At 55.6% G+C, this 15587-nt stretch overlaps 6 protein-coding genes across 6 annotated transcripts; 3 read left to right on the top strand and 3 right to left on the bottom strand.

The window, feature by feature from the left end:
• Window positions 1–564: 564 nt before the first annotated feature.
• CTAM01_09754 (uncharacterized protein) lies at window positions 565–2436 on the bottom strand (the record flags this gene model as incomplete). The annotated part of the gene is made up of 2 exons (XM_060525770.1): window positions 565–749; window positions 828–2436. 2 exons carry the CDS (start codon window positions 2434–2436, stop codon window positions 565–567), a joined length of 1794 nt encoding a protein of 597 aa, XP_060379646.1.
• A 1482-nt stretch (window positions 2437–3918) lies between these two features.
• CTAM01_09753 (AhpC/TSA family protein) lies at window positions 3919–4824 on the top strand (the record flags this gene model as incomplete). The annotated part of the gene is made up of 2 exons (XM_060525769.1): window positions 3919–4279; window positions 4364–4824. The coding sequence occupies 2 exons, from the start codon at window positions 3919–3921 to the stop codon at window positions 4822–4824; spliced, it is 822 nt and encodes a 273-aa protein (XP_060379645.1).
• A 516-nt stretch (window positions 4825–5340) lies between these two features.
• On the top strand, window positions 5341–6081 carry CTAM01_09752 (NADH-ubiquinone oxidoreductase 21.3 kDa subunit; the record flags this gene model as incomplete). Its single annotated transcript, XM_060525768.1, has 2 exons — window positions 5341–5397; window positions 5557–6081. 2 exons carry the CDS (start codon window positions 5341–5343, stop codon window positions 6079–6081), a joined length of 582 nt encoding a protein of 193 aa, XP_060379644.1.
• Window positions 6082–6498: 417 nt separating this feature from the next.
• CTAM01_09751 (short-chain dehydrogenase) lies at window positions 6499–8455 on the bottom strand (the record flags this gene model as incomplete). Its single annotated transcript, XM_060525767.1, has 3 exons — window positions 6499–7070; window positions 7563–8345; window positions 8404–8455. 3 exons carry the CDS (start codon window positions 8453–8455, stop codon window positions 6499–6501), a joined length of 1407 nt encoding a protein of 468 aa, XP_060379643.1.
• Window positions 8456–9853: 1398 nt separating this feature from the next.
• On the top strand, window positions 9854–10881 carry CTAM01_09750 (acetyltransferase; the record flags this gene model as incomplete). The annotated part of the gene is made up of 2 exons (XM_060525766.1): window positions 9854–10421; window positions 10508–10881. Coding segments are annotated over 2 exons (942 nt in total), but the record flags the coding sequence as incomplete, so codon positions are not given.
• Window positions 10882–11415: 534 nt separating this feature from the next.
• Window positions 11416–14400, bottom strand: CTAM01_09749 (uncharacterized protein; the record flags this gene model as incomplete). Its single annotated transcript, XM_060525765.1, has 1 exon — window positions 11416–14400. One exon carries the CDS (start codon window positions 14398–14400, stop codon window positions 11416–11418), a length of 2985 nt encoding a protein of 994 aa, XP_060379641.1.
• Between the last annotated feature and the right edge of the window lie 1187 nt (window positions 14401–15587).

The raw sequence follows: 15587 nt of genomic DNA, 5'->3' as shown, positions 1-15587 counted from the left end.
ACAACGTGCCGTTGTTGTTCTCCCAAACTATCTTACCTAAGTCAAAGGCATGTAAAGAGAGGTTATGAAGACAAAACACGACGAGACAGACATACGTAGTTCGACTAAAACTCTACGCCATTTGAATTGAGCTTCAAGTAGACGAACCTTTTCTATCGATCTAGTGTGATGTTGCAAGGATGCGAATATGTCGGAGAAAAGCGGCGTTCACAATAGCAACGGAATAAGAGTGGACCCACACGTGAAATCAACTAGATTTTTTGTAGCGTCTGCCAAAAAAGGAGTGAAAAAGGGAGGATTGGCTGAAGATGATCGTGGAAATTATCCAAGTTCAACACCAAGGTTTCCCCAAATACTCCAAAAGGTTAATCGCGTGATAGCTTCACATGACAAGAGTGGGATTCGAACCCACGCCAATTACTTGACTAGCACCTGAAGCTAGCGCCTTAGACCGCTCGGCCATCTTGCCTTCGTGTTATTGTTGAAGTCCCAGGCCCGGGTGGAGTTTATGGTAGATTCGCCGCGGGTCGTGGTGGGCGGATCACGCTTAACCGAGATATCTTGTTAATCGACAACGGCATCTGAGCTGTTCCCGGGAGATAGTTGAGGTTCCTTCTTGAACGAAACAATGACCTCGCAGGCGCCTTCGGCTGCGTCATGAGGAACGATGCTGACTGTGACCTCTTCCTCCGTACCGTCAGACAGCCGAATGGTGCGCGAAGCCGGATTCGTGCTTGTCGCAAAGTACTCTATTGGGCATAGTTGTAATGCCGGCCGAGAAGGGTAAGTCTTGTATCCGCCTCGCCCTAAGATCAAAACCAACATACGTCGGGCAGTGTTGTACGAAGCTGATGTTTCATCCCACTCGCCAAGTTGGTCGATCATCCATCTACCCATTTCATCTTCTTCATAGTTCAGCAAAGCTGCCCAGCATTGGCGGGGTCTAAATTTGAGGCCCTCGGTGATGGCGCAAATGAGGAGGACTTTTTCGCCCGAACGAAGAGAGAAGTGCAGAAAACGAGCTTCCGTTCTGTTGCAAACTGCTCCCTGCTTGACTTTATCGAGAAATACTCGATTCAGGCGATCCCAGAGCGCATTAGGTTGTGCATGGAGAGTCTCGAATGGACCATCATTCAGGAGCTGGATATCGACAGAAACGAATATTGCGTTCTTCAACCTGGTACTCTGCATTTCCAAGGCCGCTTCGGAAGTCAAATGACGTACTAGCTTAAGAGGTTTGGCTTTCTCATCGTAGAGCCACGATTTCAATACCTGTATCCCTGGCAGGCTTGGTGCTGAACGACCTTCTATGTAGGAAAATTCTGCGATTAAACTCCAGGGCTTATGACGTACAAAACCGGAGGGTGTTTTGGCAATCAGGACGCCGATCGGAACGAAATTGCCGTCTTCGTAGATTCTTGAAGATGTCGGCTTAGGTAAATCTGGATCCAGAAAGCTGTAATGTAGCGGCAGCAAGTATCCTGCTTCATCCCGAGCGCCGGAATTGCGTCCGAGACCATCCAAGTACGAGAGCACGGTATTGATTGAGAACTTCGTCCTGGTCACGTCAACTTCCAAGTCTTCGGATAGCCTTTTGTCGTCGATCAGCTCCAAATTTGAGCATGCAATAAAATTAGACGGTGACTTTGCAAGCAGCCCGCTGTATTCTTCTTGTCGTTCTGGATCCGTGGCCGATGAGGTCCACGCAAGTAGAGACAGGTCGTTTGTCTCTTGCAGAATCTCAGACTGCAGCCGTGCAAAGGCTTTCTCGCCTTCGCCGTACAGCAAAGGCATGTTGATATTGAAAATACCTAGTAGGCAATATGCAGAGTCTTCGGTTCGAGTAGTCTGGCGTTTTGAGGCCCAAGACATGCGAGTTGCAACGGGGACCTTGAGTAGAGGAGCCTTGCCAATAAGGATGGCCTCGTCGATGCCTGTGATGGACGATAAGAAGGGGGACAAAGTATCCTTTGAACCAAGTAGCTGCCAGGACGCATTGTAAAAAGTAACAACCTTTGGCGCAATCAGCTCTTGAAGAGTCCAACCCCGGGTGAACCACCGAGAAGCCCTCAAGTTTTCGAGTAATGTGGCCGAGCCAGCCAGGTCATTCACATCTGAGAGGTAGGCGAAACAGATCCATGACCGGTTGTACCAGCGGAACATTGAGTTGATAGCCTCGGATAGCTCAGCGCTGGATGCTTTGTCGATGCAGCAAGTGTCGACCCATACGTAACCCAAGTCGAGGGATTTGGCCACTCGGCATGTGTTGTAAATCTTGTGGTAACCGGACTTTCTCCATACATTGTCGTCTCTTTGGTTTTTGAGTTCCTGGAAGGACACTTCTTCTCTAGCCCAGGTATGAGAGAGGATAGCATAAGGAAAATCTGGCTCGATGAACTCCTCCAGCTGAAGGGTATCGACGTTGATGAGCCACATGGCCGGTACTTGCAGCCAGACAGACGTGGTTTCTCAGGGACAGCAACTAAAGGCGGATGGGCTCTGAGGAATGAAGTAAGAAGGCTAGTTTGGCTGCAAAAAGACGAGGGAATGGGTGTGCTCGCTGACGAGAGTAAGGTGTCTTTAGCAGAGCGGAGGGCAGATGAGATTTCGAGAGATCGTTGCCTCACTTGAGACGGAGTTGAGTGAAAATCCAGAACCAACGAATAAGAATTGCAGGTTGCAGTTAGAAAGATGTTGGCATATGAGAAGGTGCATATGCGTGTTGGAAGGCGCCTGCACAAGGCGTCCTACGCCAGGATCTGCTTCCGCCTGCCTCACACATCTTGGAGGAGGTATTGTTGGACCTGTATCCTCATCAGGTCGGTGATGGCATCTCGAACCACTGACTGCCACCGGAGCAAGATGTAGCAAAGAGATTAAGAGGATGAACGCAAAGCACGGTGTGTAAGAGACAGAAGTGTCAATGACGGCTGGTTGCTCGGCAGGTGAGACAGCGTACTTAATCTCACATCGGTGACATCGGCTTTTAGGCCCAGCCATCTGGTGTTTCCCCCCACAGCAAGCCCGACGCCGGACGGGCACCAGAACGTGCGCTCCCTTGGAGGCTAGCTTCACTAAGACCGCCAGCTCGGGGTCGAGGAACGCACGGGCAATGGTCGAAAAGCTTACTGGGCGATGGACAGGGGTGCGAAGACGTTCTTCACTGTTGAGAATGAGGGAAATGGCAGATGGGAGGTTAAGAGAGGTCGGGCGGCAGGGAAACAGCCGAGAGCACGAAAGGCACGAACTGATGGACCTGCACCTCTTTCTTGCTCCATACTGAGTGCTGACCATGCTTGCTTGCTCTCGTTTGGGGGAACCCAGACACGCAGATTCCGAGCCAGCACTCTTCAAGGCAGAGCAACCATACAACGTTGACACGGCACCACCACCACCCCCCAGAAACAGCAACGGCTAATAATACCGCTGCTCACGGCGACCCGAGCTTAATAATTAGGCTGAGCCAGACAGAAAGGAAAAACAGAAAGAGGAGGGGAGGCTGGACGTGAGTGGGAAGGGAAGAGACACTGAACAGGGACAGACTGGGGGCGCCCGCACCAGCACCCGCGACGCACCGCACCGCACCGCCAAAATGCAGCAGCGCAACACGGCAGGACATCTGCATCGCATCAGCCCCCTGGTCCCGGCTGAAGCTCTGGCCATGGCCGTCTGTGATTGGCTCATCTCGAGGACGTCCTCTTCGACCTCCTGTTTACCTCTCAACTTCCCTCGATTCCCGTAACCCCCTCCCATCTCTTGCAATTTCGCATTCTTTTCCCATCGCATCTGGATCGCATCACCAGCGCATCGCCGCTATTCAAGTCGCACACTCTCTGCGATCTTCCCATTGTATACCTCCATACGGATACCTGTACCCACCATACACAGCATATATCCCAGCTGAGTCTATATACCACCATGCCTGTCGAGCTTCGCAAGCGCAAGGCCCCCGAGCCTGCTCCGGCTCCGGCGCCCAAGAAGGCCTCGTCCAAGGTAGCCAAGGCGGCCGAGAAGGTCAAGGGCGCCGTCAAGGGCAAAGCCGAGAAGCCCGCCGAAAAGCCTGTTGAAAAGGTTGCCGAGAAGCCCGTCGAGAAGCCCGCCGCCGCCAATGGCTCTGACAAGAAGGTCAAGGCGGTTAAGGGTGAGACAATCGACCTCGACGGCTTCGGCGGCGACATTGAGACCAACGATGGCGAGAAGACGACCCTAAAGGAGCTCGTCGACAAGAGCAAGGCCGGCGTCGTCCTCTTCACCTACCCGAAAGCCTCGACTCCCGGATGTGAGTGTGTCCCTGCACCGATAGATGCTTGGTAATACCTACCTCTTGCCCGACCAACCATGCTAACAAGCTTTTGATATCCAGGCACCAAGCAAGCCTGCCTCTTCAGAGACTCGTACGAGCCCCTCACCAAGACGGGTTTCGCCATCTATGGCCTGTCTATGGACTCGCCCAAAGCCAACACCACCTTCAAGGAGAAGCAGAAGCTGCCTTACCCGCTGCTCTGCGACCCCAAGGCGACCTTGATTGCTGCCATTGGCCTGAAGAAGCCGCCCAAGAGCACCCAGCGCGGCGTCTTCGTCGTCGACAAGGCCGGCAAGGTCCTCATCGCTGAGCCCGGTAGCCCCGCGGGCACCGTTGACGTCGTCACGGCGCTGATTGAGGGCGGCGATGTCGACGGTGCCGAGGAGGCCGCGACTGAGGCCCCTGCCGCCGATGCCAAGGAGGAAGAGGAGGCGGCCAATGGAGAGGTCAAGGCTGATGAGGAGAAAAAGGAGGATGCTGCCGATGAGGCCGATAAGAAGGATGAGAAGAAGGACGAGTAATTATGTCATATTGCTGCAGTGTAAGTATAATTTCGTGACGGAAAATGCGTTTGCAATTGGAGGGCCTGAACAGCGCAAGGCAGGGTTTTCTTGTATCCGTATAGTAGCTGGGAATTGATTGTCTGGCGTTGGGCGTGTGCATTGCCTTTTTCCATTCCTCGTCGGCGTATTCGAGATGCACAGCTCTGCGGTGCGTTGCGAAATTGCGTGCCATCTTGACCCACGGCCGATTCGATGCGATGAACCCCCCGGAAATTCCAGCGATGTAGCTTTACAAGGGGAAGTGGTGAAGTGGATACTTTGGTCCGAGAGCTGGTGGTGCTGGGTTGCAAATTCAAGCACGGCTATTGCTTCGACCGGCAAAACCTCGGCCCTCCGGTTCCTTGCCAGAAACTGGAGCACTCTCTCCCGTCCCCCGAACCTCACAACCAACCTCAAGCTGGTCATCGAACCGTTTGCCAATCGAAACCCACCAACCCCAAATCTCCCCTCCACCGTCTACAGACGTCGCCAAAGATGGCCTCCAAGGCAATTGCGAAGGCTGCGGCAGGCGGTCTCGTGGAGATCTCCCAGGTACGAACCTCAATTGATCCTGCGAAAAAGCAGGGAAATCCAAACACCATCACGAATCATCACGGCCACCACCATATTTCCACCACCCCTCCGACGAACCATTGAACGACCTCAATTGAGCAAACAGTAGCTAACCTTGTCTTCTTCCTTCTCCTACAGAAGCACACCCTCCAGTCCACAGGCATCTGGGAACGCATCCGCCGCTCCCTGGCCATCGATCCCAACCGCTCCTCCGGCGTGCCCTTGAACCCGACCTTCCGCAACCCGGCACCGGGCGCCAACGACCCCCTGGCCTACGACGACCCCGTCACCGTCCCCGCGGGCGACATCGCCGACAACCCGTACTGGAAGCGCGACGCCCGCCGCAACTACCCGGCCATCAGCGTCGTCAGCCAGGCCGACGTCGTCGGCCTGCTGGCCGTCGGGTCCGCCGCCAACCCGCGCGTCGAGCTCATCGGCGAGGCGGGCGAGAAGGCGCTCGTCGCGGCCAAGGAAGAAGGAAAGACGACGGGCATCGCGGCTTACCTCGAGAAGAACGCCGCGCAGGGCGCCGTCGAGGCGAGCAAGGAAGCGCTGTTTACGAATGGGTTGCCGCCGACGCCGAGTGGTGAGAGTTTGAAGAGTGGGAAGTGGGATGTGCACAAGTACAAGGTCAACGAGGAGCAGACCTACGGTGAAGGGTGAGTTTTGATTTCGTTCTGCTCTCTTTTTCTTTTTACTCGGGGAGAGGGGGGCGTCGTGTGGTTTGGTGACGACGAGGAACTTTGCTAACCTTGAGTGAACAGCTACCCTTGCCGGACTTTTGCTTGAGCAATTTGGAAACCGCGGGGCTCGCTGTACAGTGTGGAGAGAGGAGGGACAATTGTAAATATGAAGGGCACTAGATTCCATTGAAACGTTTTTCTTTTCTTCACGTTCACGTCTCCAAGAATCGACCTCTGCAGGTCTGCGTGCTACTCTATTCGTTCGTTGGGTACCTCACCCCCGTTTCTCATGATGTAGCCGTTTTCAAAATCTCAAACGGCCATCGACAAAAACCGCCCCATATGCTGTCTTCCTTGATAAGACAAGAAACAACAAGAAAAGAAAAGAAAAACTCCCTCAAATCTCCTTGGTCTCCGGGACCTTTATATCGCCAGCAGCAGCAGGAGCCTCCGGCGCAGAAACCACTTCACCCGTCATGCGCTCGATAATCTTGACTTTGCCCTGCGCCCTCTTCAACCTGTCGTCAAAGTCGTTGACGGCGTCGTCGCTGTTCTCCTTGGAGAGCGTGTCCGGCTCGACCAGCGCAAACGCCGTCGTGACGTTCTTTTCCAGTCTCGCGTTGGGCGGCAGCGGCGGTAGGGAGCAGGTCTTGTTTTGTGACTCTGATGGCGGCTCTGTCGATAGTTGGGCTTGCTCGGCCGAGCCTGAAACCGAGGCTGAGGCAGCCGCTGAAGAACTGGACGGCTTTTTGGTGGTAGTGCTGTTATTCTTCTGGGGGAGGGACAGTCTATTGGCCCATATGACGGCGCGGGCGTGTATCCTGCCGCTCTCGTAGAATTTCTCGTAGCCCTTTGCGAGGCCGACGGAGCGGCCCTCGATTTTGCCTGCTTGGATGCCGTCTTCGGTGCCTTGGCGGAAGCCCTCCGAGAAGAATTGATCTTCGAGGGTGAGGACGTCGTCAAAGGGGTCTAGAGACATGGTGGGCGATGACTTCTATGAAAGATGAATAGGTGAAACTTGGATTCTTTTGGGATGCAACGCCTGAGAGTGCCTCTTCGGGTTGTAAGTCACGGTGAGTCTTGGTAATTGACGTTGAGAGTTGATGGAGGGGTGCTTTGAAATGGTGGCGGGGCAAAATTGTGTAGTTTGACTCAGCGGATTTTTTGGCTAGTGGTTTACACCCATAAGTTTCGACCCTCAACTTTTAAAGATGAACTCTTACCCAGCAACACGTGGTTAGATGAATACTTATGAATTGACTTTCGTATTTTTGACAAGAGAATTCATCGCTCAAGGGCCGAAAATGGGGATGATTCTAACTAAACGGAACATGGGGAATTGGATTCTAAGTCTACCTCGTAACTAACACAGCAAACTCCGCAAATTTACGGCCTCATAATTCAACGTAAGAAGTCCCATCTATGTAAACTGCTTCTTCTACTGCAACCCGAAAAACATACCGCCGTTAGCACAAACAACCTGTCCCGTGCACCACGCAGAGTCCGCGGAGACAAGCATGCCCACAATACCCGCAATCTCCCCAACGTACGCCGGCCTCCCGCCCTCCTCCTCAGCCGCCTTGACCAGCTCGTCCGAGTCGATCCCCTGCCTGGCCTTCATCAGCGGCGCGTGCTCGATGAAGCCCTTGATGAAGCGCTTGAACTCGGGCGTGTTGCCCGCGTACATCTCGGTGAGCACGGGGCCCGGGTTGATTGCGTTGACGGTGGCGTTCTCGCTGAGCTCGCGGGCCCAGGTGCGCGTCATGGCCTCGAGGGCGGCCTTTGTGCCGCCGTAGACGCTCTGTTCGGGGAAGCCGGCGGAGGAGCTGACGGAGGACATGTTTACGATGCGGCCGGAGCGGTCTTGGGGCAGGTAAGGTTGGACGGCTTGGGTTAGGAGCAAAGGGCCGAGGACGTTTACGCGGTAGGAGACGTCGAATTGGGAGACTGTTATGGCGGGGAGGAGGTTGTTTTGGGCGACGCCTGCGTTGTTGATGAGGATGTCGATTTGGAATTTCTTGCTGGTGTTGAGCCTTTCGAAGTGGGCTTTTGCGGTTGCGACGAGGGATTGGGGTCCTTCGGGCGTGCCCATGTCGGCTTGAACCGCGAGGGTCTGGATGTTGTGTTTTGTGCTCAGGTCTGTTGCGAGTTGTTCGGCTGGGGATTGGGAAGAGGGGGAGGTGTAGCCCAGGATGAGGTTGCAGCCTTTGGCGGCGAGGTGCTCGGCGATGGCAACGCCGATGCCTGGACGGTGAATCTGCGTTAGATAATGTTGTGAGCTTATACTTATTGAAAGCCTTACCTCGAGAGGCGCCGGTCACGATTCCGAGCTTGCCATCGAGAGAACGAGACATTGCGATGGAGCTTTAACCAGTTGCTGGCTCCTTGTGAATACGAAGTAGGTTGCGGTTGAAAGTAGAGAAAGAGGGCAGGGGATAGTTGTGGTATCAAGGAAGGGAAGACGAGAGACTGAGGCAAGGTCGGCAAAGTTCACGACGAGAAGAGGACGGGAGCCCAGAGATGGTTCTTATAAGCTACATAGACTACGGAGTACGGATACCTTACCTTACCTTACCTTACTCAGGGACCAGAAACCCTACCTAAGGTATCTGGGCAGGGTTCGATTGTCCCGAATGAGTAATGCTAGCAGCTCTCGTGACCCATCAGAAACTTGTTGAGCGACGAAGCAGTTCCCGCCGGCACGTTCCATTGGGCGGGATCTGAACTTGTCAGGTCTAGATGTCGTGGGACGCGGATGGATGGGGGAACTCCAGTCGGTGTTTCTGGGTGAAAGCTACCCCGCTATCGCAGAGCTATGCGCTGGAGTTTCCATCTGTTGTGCCCCGCGGTCGGTGGGCATCCCACACCTGGCACGCCCCCACGTCATTCTCCCGCGCCAATCCCGGGCCGTGGGCTCGACGCCGCCCAGGGGGCCACGATTTTTGGTGGTCGTGGATCATCGTGGATTAGCGTTAGTCTGAGGACCAGGAGGGTTCTTTCTTGGTGGGCTTCGTGTTGTACTGATGATGTGTACTTGTGCATTTTTGGGAATGCAGAAGCGCTATGAGAATGGAATGAAAGCGAAGTCTGCTATCACCGCAGAGCTGAGAGTACTCCAGCTGAGCATAGAAGTACTACCTGGTATCCGTAAGCATGCACAAGCCTCAATCACTTACCTGAGGCTCGTATTCAAATATTTCAGTAATGAAAGAGTAATCTCTTCCCAGATGATATTCTGTATGTTTGAGAATATTTTAATAGATTATGTGATTAAAGTATCTTCTTCCAGTCTTGAGAATAGGAAATGACGGTCTAGACGATGGTGAGAAGCTTGAGATGTAACTAAACTGAAAGGCGGTCCGCATGTGGTAGATTCGGATGTCTTCTGAGCGAGTGCTTCAGTAGTGCTTTAGTCAATTGACAGCAATAGAGAACCGCACCGAGAGTAGAACGTTGCGGATGCAATCTCATCTCTGTGCGAGCAGTACCCATTTCATAAGTCGGTCGGAGTTCAGACACATTGATGGCACGAACCATCCTAAACAACTTGAATTGAAGTTTGAGGAAAATTACAGAAACGCAACTTTCACAGAGGGTAACCAGCCTTAGTCATCCGACAATGGATCATGTCAAGGTTCAACTCAAGGCTCGAAACATGAAGAGCCTGCCCTGTCAACGGTTGTGAATACGGAAAAGTACAGTTCGAGCTGCAATAAGCTCGTGTATCTTAGCTGAGCATCTGGCGGGGCAGTTTTCAGCGACGCTCGGAGCCTTGTGCGGCGGTGGTGGGGTTCTTGCAGCCACCTCATGGTCCAACGACCAGGGTCTTTCCAAAAGTCTACACCACAATTCCCCTCCTCAGCGTCTCCCATCGCCGAATCAACCCACCACCGCACCCTGCGTCTCTTCAGCCTTGCGCTACTCTACGCAAAGCCGGCCAACGTCGTCATTTCGAACCCGTCCGTTCCATTCACAACCCCCACGACTCAGACACAACCTCGCCCACCATGGATATCCGCCTCCTCAAGCCCGCCGACCTCCCCCTCATACAGCACGCCAACCTCGAGAACCTGCCCGAGAACTACTTCCTAAAGTACTACCTCTACCACGCCCTCTCGTGGCCCCAGCTCAGCTATGTCGCCGTCGACGTCTCCCGCCCCAAGCGCACCCCCTACGACTACCCCAAGATCGTCGGCTACGTCCTGGCCAAGATGGAGGAGGAGCCCACCGACGGCGTCGCCCACGGCCACATCACCAGTCTCAGCGTCATGCGCACCCACCGCCGCCTAGGTATCGCCGAGAAGCTGATGCGCCAAAGTCGTACGTTTACACCTCTGTTCCTACGCGGACGCTCCGTCTACGGCATTGCTATTGACCAAAGGACGGACTGACTGACACTACCACAGAACTCGCCATGGTCGAGACCTTCGGCGCCCAGTACGTCTCCCTCCACGTCCGCGTCTCCAACCAGGCCGCCATCCACCTCTACCGCGACACCCTCGGCTTCAAGAACGAAAAGACGGAGAGCAAATACTACGCCGACGGCGAGGACGCCTACTGCATGAAGCTCGACCTGAGCTACATCCGCGAGCAGATCCAGGACGAGCGCGACCGCGAGGAGGAGGAAGCCGCTACAGGTGAAGCCGCAGACGAGGGTGAGGCCGTGGGCGACGTCGGGCGCGATCCGAATGCGCCCGCCGCTGATAAGAAGCGCAAGGTCAAGGTCGGTCGCGGGTTGGGTGTTGGGGAGCTTGTTGAGAAGAATGAGAGTAAGAACTAAAGGTGGAGCTCCCTGGGGGCACAGTTGGCCAGATTCTCGCTCTGATGGCTATGTGATGGGGCTGTGATAAACCGCGCGCGGGCAAGAGATTTGCTCCTTTCCTCACCTTCGGGGACAGCGTAAACGTCTGTTCGCGGCGTGGGCGGGAAAAGCATAAGGCAGATGGCACTTGACAGGCTGATGATGCAGCTCTTCGAACTGTTACCGCCATGTGGTTCCGAAATTTTCGTTGCAATCTCTCATGCCATCAGAAGGACAGACGGAAGGAAATGTAGAGCTCAATGTTGGGACGAGAATGACTGTCTGTACGAGCTTGACCTACGCAGCGGAGTTCAAAAGCTTTATACGATCATGTTCATGACTGGGTTATGGCGCATCAAAGCAAGGTACCCAAAAAAAAGACAGTAGACGAGGCCATTGGTGGCGGTATAATGGAAAGAAAAGTTTCCTGGTTATTTCTACAGACTATACACATGCCCGATACCGTATTCATAAGGTAGGTAAATAATTATGAGATGGTGGTGTGTGGTCTATCTACCACACCCCAGACTTCTGATCCTCCGCCGCCAACTCCCGCGCAAACTCAGCGTCCGCCTCGACCTTGAGTTTTTCGATATTCCTCGACAACTCGTCAATCTCCTCCTCTAGGCGCTGCGTATTGTCATCGCCGCCTCTTCCGCCGCATCCCCCGCCACGGCCACGGCCCCAGCCTCGACCGCCGCCGCAGCGTCCTCTTCCAGGATTGTTATCCCGCATCTCGGTCCTCGCCTTGTCTAGCTCCTCCACCCTTCTGGCGATGTCCTTCTCCATGTCCTCCACCGCCTTGAAAAGCGCCTGGGACGAGGGCGGCGTCGGCGTGGATGGGGCAGAGGTCATGCCAGCGCCGCCGCCGATGCTGGGGCTTCTGTTCCCTGCTGCTGGCGCTGGCGGTACTGCTGTGAATGGCCATGCCCCGGGCAACCCTCCCCAGTGACCAGGACCAGGAGGACCAGGAGGACCAGGAGGACCACTACCTGGGAAACCACCCGGCATGGAACCTCTACCCGGCCCTGGAGGTCCCCACGGCATGCCCCAAACATTCGGCACAGGAGAGGTGTTATTGGGGAAGTTGGGGATCGGAGGAGTGCCGTGTACCACGGGGGGCCGGGGAACATGAACACCAATCGGCGGGACAAACACTGTCGGCCCGCCCCACGGCGCCGGTCCGGGACCGTGATGTTGCTGGTGTTGCTGATGCTGTTGGTGTTGTGAATTTTGTTGATGATGCTGCTGTTGTTGATGCTGTTGGTGTTGTTGCTGCTGTTGGCTATGTCGACGCTGCTGCTCTTGATGTTGTCTTTGCTGTTCTTGGTGTCGTCTCTGCTGCTCCTGGTGTTGTCTCTGTTGCGCCTGGTGCTGGTGCTGTTGCTGGTGCTGTTGCTGCTGGTGCCGTTGGTGCTCTAGCTGATGCCGACGTTGGTGATCATGGTGATTAGGATCTCCTCCTAGCCCACCACGACCGCCGCCCCTCCGCGCTTCCCTATGCGCCTCTCTCTGCTCCCGCCTTGCCCCCCTATTCTCCCTCCTGCTTTCCCTCCTCTCCTCCCTCCGCTCCCTCTTCTCCTCTTTCCTCCTCGCGCGGCGTTCCTTCCGCTTTTCCTTGCGCGTTGCCCGCTGCTGGCGCTTGAGTTTGCGCCAGTCCTGCGTGATGCTTCTAATTTCCGCTCTGAGGGCTTTCTCCTCTGCCTTTTTCGACGCAGCAGTAGCTGCACCTTCTGGTCCTGTCTCTGGCTGCTGCGAGGGTTGCGTCGCCCCTATGGACCCGGCGGAACGTATGTCCTCGCGCAGCTGCGCAATATCGTCTTTCGTGACGGGCTGTTCTGGGTGTGATAGCCAAGTGGTGATACGCTGTTTGTAGATGGGAAGCTGTGAAGGGTAGAGATCTTCGTAGTCTGGCAGTGAGCCGACGGAGGATGCAGAGGATGCTGAAGATGAAGAAGAGGCGGAGGAGGATGAGATGGAGCGCTGGTCTGAGGGGTACCGGCCGGGAGGTCGACCGCGGCCTGCTACTCCGTCTCTCCCGCCATCTCCGCTCTCATGGCGAGCGTGTTGTTGTTCTGGGCCGCTGCCTTGGTAAAAGGGATGCTGCGGGTTCGGATGTGGAATGATCGGTGGCTGAGGGTGAGGCGGCCCCGTCGGGAAAAAGGTTCCTGGAACTTGGTCGGGCCCGCCAAACATGGGCGCCGGTGGCGGACCCGGAGGTGCAAGCGGCGGAGGAGGAGCCCACCCGGGGCCGGCATAATGCGCTTGCGCGCGCGGCGTGGTAGTGCTTCCAAATCTGATGCCGTTCTCGTCCGCAATAAGGTTCCCTACTCGAATACCGTTGCTGCCTGCGACAATGCGGTCGCCAATGTTGATACCATCCGTGGAGACAGTGATACCGCCAAAGCTCCAGCTATTTCGTGATTCGTTGGAGCCAGACTGAGGTTGCTGCTGGGTTTGCATCGCGGGCCCTTGACCAGGATGCACTGGGAAAGGTACGGGCGTGGGACCGCCACTGCCACTCCCATCACCGAGACCAAGGTCACGGTTGCCGCCTCCGATAGCAGGATTCTCAGCGTTTCTGTCAAAGGACCGGTCCCACGCGCCCGGCATGTGCAGATCGTCCTCCACTACCTCAGGTACCAGCGTGATGAGCATGCCCCTGGGTCGGAAGAACCCCTCGTTCCACTGCGCGACCACATCTTCTGCTTCCTCTCTCCTTGTACCCGAAGCAACGGCCGCCGCCCCGGGGTCGGTCTCCCTGTCCGCGCGAATCTGATCTAGTTGCGCCGAAGCATGAGCGCTACCGCCGCTGTTGCTCTGCCCTGTACCTCTTCCATTCGACCTGGCAGCGGCGGCGACAGCAAGGGCCTCCTCCTCGGCCTGCAGCTTACGGACGATGACGGCCTCGTTCCGTGCCGCAGCGTGGTGCGGGATCAGGCAATTGAGAAACGTTGCCCAGTCCTGCTGCGTGACGTCGCGGAGGGCCCAGGCCGGGGAGTAGGGTACGTCGTCCGGTGTCGAGGTCGGGTTGACGGTCAGTGCGTGAACGAGAAGCTGGTCCCTGGATAACGAGGCGAGTGCCGCGGGCGGCGGCCTAGATTCGAAGTAGGACGCTGTAAACTCAGAGTACGCTGTTGTTGATGCCGACACTGAACCCGAAAGAGATTGAGACTGGTGAGATCCTCCTCCAGTTGCCGCGAGAGAGCGGCTGGAGAGGTCGAGGCTCGCATTCGAGCTATGATGGTGAAAACCGCCGCCGCCGCTGCTGCCTGGGCCGCCGGTGCGGGGTGTCAATGGCGGGGTGTAGATAACTTCGCTGTGCGATGAGGCGTGCGAAGAGCCGCGCGAGGCAGTGTCGTCGGCGCCATGATGAGACGAGATGTGTGGTGAGCTTGAGGGCGGATTTGACGGCCGGCCAGAGTTTGAGTAGATGTCTGTCTCGGAGTACGGCGGAGGAGGCACATCGTCGAGTTCGGGGTCTCGCATGGCCGCCATTCGCGGTGGTGACCTGTGCTCGGCGTGGGATGGTATGTTGTGAGGCTGGAAGCAGAGTTGTCGAGACTGGAAGATATTTGATTCGCGACGATGATGAGATTATCAAATTGTTCACTAAACTGGTGGGTCAAACACAAGAGAGTAAGGTAGGTAGTTTGCGACGAGAGGTGAGATGGAAAAGAGGCCAAGATGAGTAAACCCAAGACTGTGGAAAACGGCGCTACGGCACATGGCGGATGAAGAAAGTGTGGGAATACAAGGCACTTTGATGAGCTTATTAGCTAGCTGGTTGTTGTAGCTTGGCTGGGCTAAGGTTGGGCCTTCCGTTGACCGTTTGACTCAATCCTCCTCTCCTCCCCTACATCACATTTCTCCAATTCTCAACCTTGCAAGAACAAATGGCCATGCTTTCCCACTAGCGAACCTCTCTGACCAGTTTGTCCCCTCGTTCGCGTAGCCTTACGACGTCTAATTCCCACCCCTCGAACGGTGAACCACAGTTCGTCACTCAATAGAGAGTGTCGGGGGTCAAACCCCACACCCCTCGGGAGCCCAAGCGGTGCGGCCGAGCCCACGCCAGGTGAAGATAAGCATCAACCTTGTTTGAGGGCGACCCCTGCGGTCCACGGCGCAGCCAAAAGTTGCGAGGGGCACGCGTTTGTTCGCAATCCCCGATTGTTCAAGGTTTCCCCTCCCCCAATGAAATAAAAAGCCACCGCTAAATTGAACCCTGGATAAGAGCAGCCCGCAGTCACTTTTCTTCGAGAAGCCTCTCTGTGCTGCAACGCGCTGACGCGGCCTCTTCGGAGGCAGCAATACGCCATCAGTGTAATCCCTCCACATCAAGCCACATAAGCCTGCAATCCAGTGGGTCTCTCTACCATGCCGTTGGAAACGCTGCCGCGACCTCTCGAGCTTGTGTTACCCCTCCAAACTGAACGCCGTGCTGCCGAACCAACTCACCCTAGCCCTAGAGAGAGAAGGGGCCCAGGATTGAACCGCGAATTAGTATACTTGTACGGAACCCAGGCTATGCATGCGCCTGGTATCATCATTCAATAGCTGGGCCAGGGCTGAAAGTTCGCTTTCGTCTTCGGGCCACGAATCATCCCCACGGCCGCGGACGCCGCTGTCGCGTCCCCTGCAACGTTAAACGTGCCACGGTTTCCCATAGAGACATACTTCAG

The sequence above is a fragment of the Colletotrichum tamarilloi genome (assembly GCF_030869305.1).
Source record: "Colletotrichum tamarilloi strain Tom-12 chromosome Unknown Scaffold_40.1, whole genome shotgun sequence".
Taxonomy (NCBI): domain Eukaryota; kingdom Fungi; phylum Ascomycota; class Sordariomycetes; order Glomerellales; family Glomerellaceae; genus Colletotrichum; species Colletotrichum tamarilloi.
Note: the sequence above shows the minus strand (reverse complement) of the source record. Positions and strands in the feature narration are given on the sequence as shown.